Here is a 5726-nt window from a genome sequence, read left to right on the forward strand (position 1 = left end):
GAGAGAGAGAGAGAGAAGATAATTTTCACCGAATATTCACCGAAAGTCATTTCTGATACAATTATTTTATAACGAATGTTTATTTATGAATTGATTTTCTTGCAAACGGAATGTAGTGTAGCATAAGATACATAGTTGCAAAAGCAAGAGGACGAGGAGCGGCAAAGTTCACAGTGACATCTCATTAACATTATTTTCTTAATAACCAGCGATAAGAACTGGTCCTGCCCGCGAACCGACATGTCCATTTCGTTTTCTTGCACAGTCTTGGGCGAGCTCCTTGGGGGTAGCGCAAAGGCCGTAAATATATGTATATACTGCGTAAGAATAATAATTATTTCTAAGTATAGGCCTGCGCGAAAATGGTCATCGCACGGCAATGCGGTGTCTTTGACGGGCCCGAGAATACTCGTCCCACGGCGTGTTCGTTGCTTTTCTTGGCGAGTGCTTCAATTAAACAAATAATCTAGGGCCAGATGCGTAAAATTTGATTTTACATATTCCGCGAGTAGTCAATGGGGTCGCCGGGGTATCTGCAAATTAACGACGTGACTTACGATGCATTAAGCGCAGTGAGAGTCGATGGACATGTATGACTAGAAAGAGAAAAAAATATTCGTATCCGAAGATAAAAATCGTAATATTTGTTTTGGAGCAAAAAAATTAAAAATTGCAAAGTATCCTGCATTTTTATAAGCGTGAAAATAATTTGATAATAATATGTTTGTATTTTAAAAAGAATCTTCGTGGAATCGCGACTTACATTCATATCAATTTTTAATTATGATTACTTTTAATAATATTATATCTTTAATTTATATCTTTAATTTAAGGTTGAACAAAGATTTACGTTTTAATGTACAATATTTTTTCTGCGTATTAAAGTCACTCATTATTATTACTTCGAAGCACTTATATTAGGTATTCCAAGTGTTCTTTAAATTGCAATGTTAATTTTGTAAGCGTTCCATTGTGATAGCATTGCGTGTCGTATTAACTATTATGATATGCGTCAATGGTTTCCATTTCCATAGTGAATGTTTTAATTAAGCAAACAGCAAGTTACTTAAAAATGAAGTTTACATGTTAATTTTACGGCGCAGCATCGCTTTTCATTTTTCCCATATTATAAGTGTTGAAAAATTTAAAAAGTATAGTTTTTTTAACATCTTTATTTTAATTCTAAAAAATTATTTTACTAATTAACGTTTCTTATAAAAGATAACCTTCTAATAATTAAATTGCATAAGTATAATTTTTTTTGCTTATACGATAAACAACTTTTCACGTTCTTGCGTTATATAATTTATTATAAATAATTTTATCTGACAAATAAAAAGGAAAATAATATTTTCATTCTTTTTAAAATAAATTTAGAAATTTAAAGAAGTTTTGCTTCTTGAACACGAATTCATTATTCATTATATTTCTATAAAAGACATTAGACGAATTCACTTATTTCTATAAAATGTTTATGTCAATGTTGTCTAATCAGGTCATCATATAGTAGCTATATTTGTCAATCAACACATAACTACTAAACAATTCACACATTTTACTCTGAATCAAGCGGCTCGCTCGCCGACGTAAATATTTCAGATTACGAGCATACGTATTCTTGTCTAAGGATAATACTGGATTGGCGGAGTCGAGGCGCATATGTATCTGCAGGGTGTCAATCAGTCCGGTTGATACACCGGTATTTATCTTTTAATTATCAAAATTCTACGGCCCATTTACTGTTAACAATTCGAGAAGCGCTGATTTCAGTAATGAAGAATAAAATGTAAATTCAAACACACATAACGGTCGGCGTGTCGCCACGAATTGATTATTAAAATTAATCCCCTAGTCAACATGGAACTCGGAACAAAAGCCTACTGGTTATTGAACTCTCATCGCTACGAACCAGCAATATCGTTGATTACTGCGCATTGCAACAGCTTTATTTTTAGTAAACTGCAACGAGTCTGCTGGATACTTAGAGCGACTCCATTGCATTTTTATTTGCAACCTTCGTTGAACAGCGTTTTTTTGTGAATCTTTATATTTTGGAAAATTTTAATGTCAATCTTTTTTACTTGATCTCTTAAGTTATTGTTTTTTTGTTCTATAGTTATTTGTTCTAAATTCTCTTTTATTCCAAAACACAAAAGTTTTAATGTTTAATATATTTTTAATAATCATTGAATGTTACATGGAATATATATTAAAAATTTCCGATATTTTAAATAAATTTTTTACTAAATTTTAAATAAAAAATGTATTGTTATTTATTTAGTTTCTTAAACTTTTTATTTTTAACATTTTTAACATTCGTTATAAAATTTATATTTTTACAATAACTTCTTTTTCTCTCTCTAATTTATTAAAATTTATAACATGTATTATTGTAACGTAAGAATATATTTGTCTCATTGCAGCTTAAAACCACCACAGAAGGATGGGGTGACAAAGTCGAATCCCAGCAAGCGGCATCGAGAACGATTAAATGCCGAGCTGGATACATTGGCATCGTTACTTCCCTTTGAGCAAAATATCCTCAGCAAGCTGGATCGACTGAGCATCCTCAGACTCAGCGTAAGCTACCTCCGCACCAAGAGCTACTTTCAAGGTAAGTATTCAGAATTATATTGCGCATATTACTGCAATTTATACTGTATATTATATTTTATAAGTTTCATCCAAGTAAATATTGAACGCATATATTTCATAATTTTAAAATTTACTGCGTACATTCGAGAATCTAATTCAACTTAAATTATGTTGCTCATTTGACGATTTGATTCAAGAAATATATCACGCATATATTGGTTAATTATTTATCACACTATACACGTTAAATCTATCTGAAGCTGGTATTACTAGTGACTTAATTAATTATTAATTAATTCTATTACTAATTTAATTTAATATTAATTTATTATTGCTATCTGTGCGTAATGATAGCTAAACGTAGAATTCGGACAACAAATATCTTGAGTTGTAACTGTGAGCGCCATTATAATACAAGTACCCACAATCTTTCGTTAGCACGCGAGATACTCGTTACATTTTCTAAACAATATGATCCGGAAACAATGCGCGATTCATAAACTTTCTCATCATTCTTTCACTCAATCCATTGACTGATGGCTTAATATCAAAATCATGTTTTACACACAGATAGATTATTGAAATTAAATCTTTATTCGGATACACACAAAGTAAGAATTTACAATAAAATATAAATTAACGCAGTATTTAAGGATTAATTAAAGTTGAAATATTAATACTATTAATATATATTAAAATGATTTATTTAATCATAAAATTAATGATAATTAATTCTTGTTTAACATTTAAAGAAGAATTTTTTTTTAGAACAAAGAGATTTTTTGTTTTACTTCGCGTTTAAAGAAAAAAAAAAAGAATTGATTTGCTCCCGTGAGTAATACATTCGGCTGCTATGCAGAAATTATGCAACTTGAGCGAGAGAACGCCTTCCTGCACTACGGGTGTGCAATCTCATCTGCAATCGCAATCAGGTAGGGCCAATCGAAGAATCGCCGCGGAATAATGGGTAGACGCTCTCGTCTTCTTCCTCTACCATTATCCGCCACCGTACTTTCGTCCCTTATTTCCAATCTCGCGACGAGCAAAGTGACTCCTGTGCGAAATCGAGCTCATTGATTTTACTCCGAGGATTACCAAGATAGGCAAAAAAATAAGATTGTCGTCGCATTCACTTCTCATTTTCTTTAAGAAATCGCATCAGAATTTAAAACGTATTTCAGCTGAATCGAAAAAGATTATTCTAAGAAGTTCTTAATACAATGAGGATGAACTAGATTATAACGTTTTCGCTTCAAGAGTATGTCTCAACAACAATTAGTTCAAAGCAACAGTTAACTTCATAATTAAGGAATCTATTCTGTAATTCTTAACGACTTAACAATAGAGTTACAGAATAGGACTTTTAATGTTAGGTATTCTTGGAACTACGAAAGTACAATAATTTCTGCGAGGAATTTAAAGAATGATTTTTTTTATAAAATTCGTATAAATATACTTATATCTGCAGTAAACAAATCACGGATTTATATTGCTTGGAGACTCTGTTTTTTGATCGCTCATTTTAAATTATCTTCAAACTTTTCTAATCATACTCACCAAAATTTTTCTTAATATATATTTAAAAATTCTATAACTCCTCAAACTCTTATATGTGCTAGAACTCTTATATGTAAATAGGAGCAATTAACTAGACGTCACTGTAACTGTCACCGCACAGGATGCGCTACGCGATGATATTTCCTTTGAAAGAGAGTGGCAAACAGAGAAAGAACGGGTGGGAAAGAGTCCATTAGCGGAAGAGGTGGGCATCATACGGCTCGGTCGATGGTCGCGCAAAGAGTCAGGAACGGCCCGATCCTTGTTTCAAGAGGACGTGAGGAAGCGAGATGGCAGATATACCGGGGCGCAATAGCGTATGCAAGGTAATGCACGAGCACGAATCCGGATTGAACGCGCGGAGGAGGACGGCCTCCTGATGCTGGTTCGTCCGTTTGTGTACGTGCGTTGCTTGCTGCTACCTCCGTGCGATATCGCGGATCTCGCAGTATATCATCGAGGCCCGCGCGCGAGGTTGCGGCCTGGGACTTCCACTTAGAGCTCTTGTTGCTGCCGTTGCGTCGCTATCCTGGTCACTGTTGCTGCTGCGATACCGCGGCAGCGGGGACGGAACTCGCATGCGCGCGAAAGACGCAGCGATCTAACACGTAGCGCATTGTTCACACTATTTTAATAGGTATTCATTGTCAAGACTTGGATCTCTGCCGAGGATTCCCAACAGAGTGTCGTCTCCGATCTGTTCCGATATCTGGAAGTTCCCGCGTCTGTATATAAGTCCTCGTCTTTTCTTCCTTATTTCTCTGACACGCCACTTTTGCGGAATTTTAAATTATGGAGAGGGATATGCATGCATATAATAGTTTCGGATTTTCTTTTGTGTGAACAGAAATAGAATTATCATTATTGTGACTTGATGACAATTAATCTTCAACTACGGCTATAAAAACTACACTTAAGTTTTAAAGCGTTCTGTTTGAAGCATGTAATGTAAGGCAAATATTCATTTTGGCGATTAAAGGTTTAAAGTTTTTTATCTACGAGGTTCCAGTTTTACAACTCATGGTTAACTCTTAATCGAGGTTTAACTTATTCTCCATCTTTTTCTAATACTAGAATTAGAAAGAGATGAGTTGAACTTTGGTTGAGCGTTAACCGTGAGTTATAAAACTGAACCTTAGAATCTCATAGTACCAATCATACACATTGTATAACTGTTTTAAAATGTTTGCTTTGAGTTCAAATGACTTGTTGCTATAATTGAAAATTAAATTCAGTTAAAGGTAATCAGATAGAAATAATAAGGTAGAAATAATAATGCTTGTAATTTTAATTATGATCATTTATCTTTGTGTATCTTTTGTTTCTATGTATAGGACAAAATGATACAATTTCAAACGTGGTACAATTCTAAGATTTTAATCCAATTTTCAAGTCCAAAGTGCAAGTTTTAGTTTTTTCCTGTTTAGTACTTTTCACATAATGAAATTACAGTTGAATTTTTCGAAAATTGAATTCAAATTTTATTTTATTCAGAATTGTACTACCTTACCCTATTATTTTTAAATATTAATATATATTTATTATATATATATATATATATTTATTATATATAT

General features: G+C 33.0%; 1 protein-coding gene across 1 annotated transcript in view; it reads left to right on the plus strand.

The window, feature by feature from the left end:
* LOC105623408 (aryl hydrocarbon receptor protein 1-like) overlaps positions 1 to 5726 on the plus strand; it is a 212660-nt gene that overhangs the window by 71844 nt on the left and 135090 nt on the right. The window contains exon 2 of the mRNA XM_012204801.1: positions 2424 to 2614. Coding sequence (XP_012060191.1) covers positions 2424 to 2614 — 191 coding nt within the window. The remainder of the gene's footprint in view (positions 1 to 2423; positions 2615 to 5726) is intronic.

The sequence above is a fragment of the Atta cephalotes genome, assembly GCF_000143395.1.
Source record: "Atta cephalotes unplaced genomic scaffold scaffold00057, whole genome shotgun sequence".
NCBI lineage: Eukaryota > Metazoa > Arthropoda > Insecta > Hymenoptera > Formicidae > Atta > Atta cephalotes.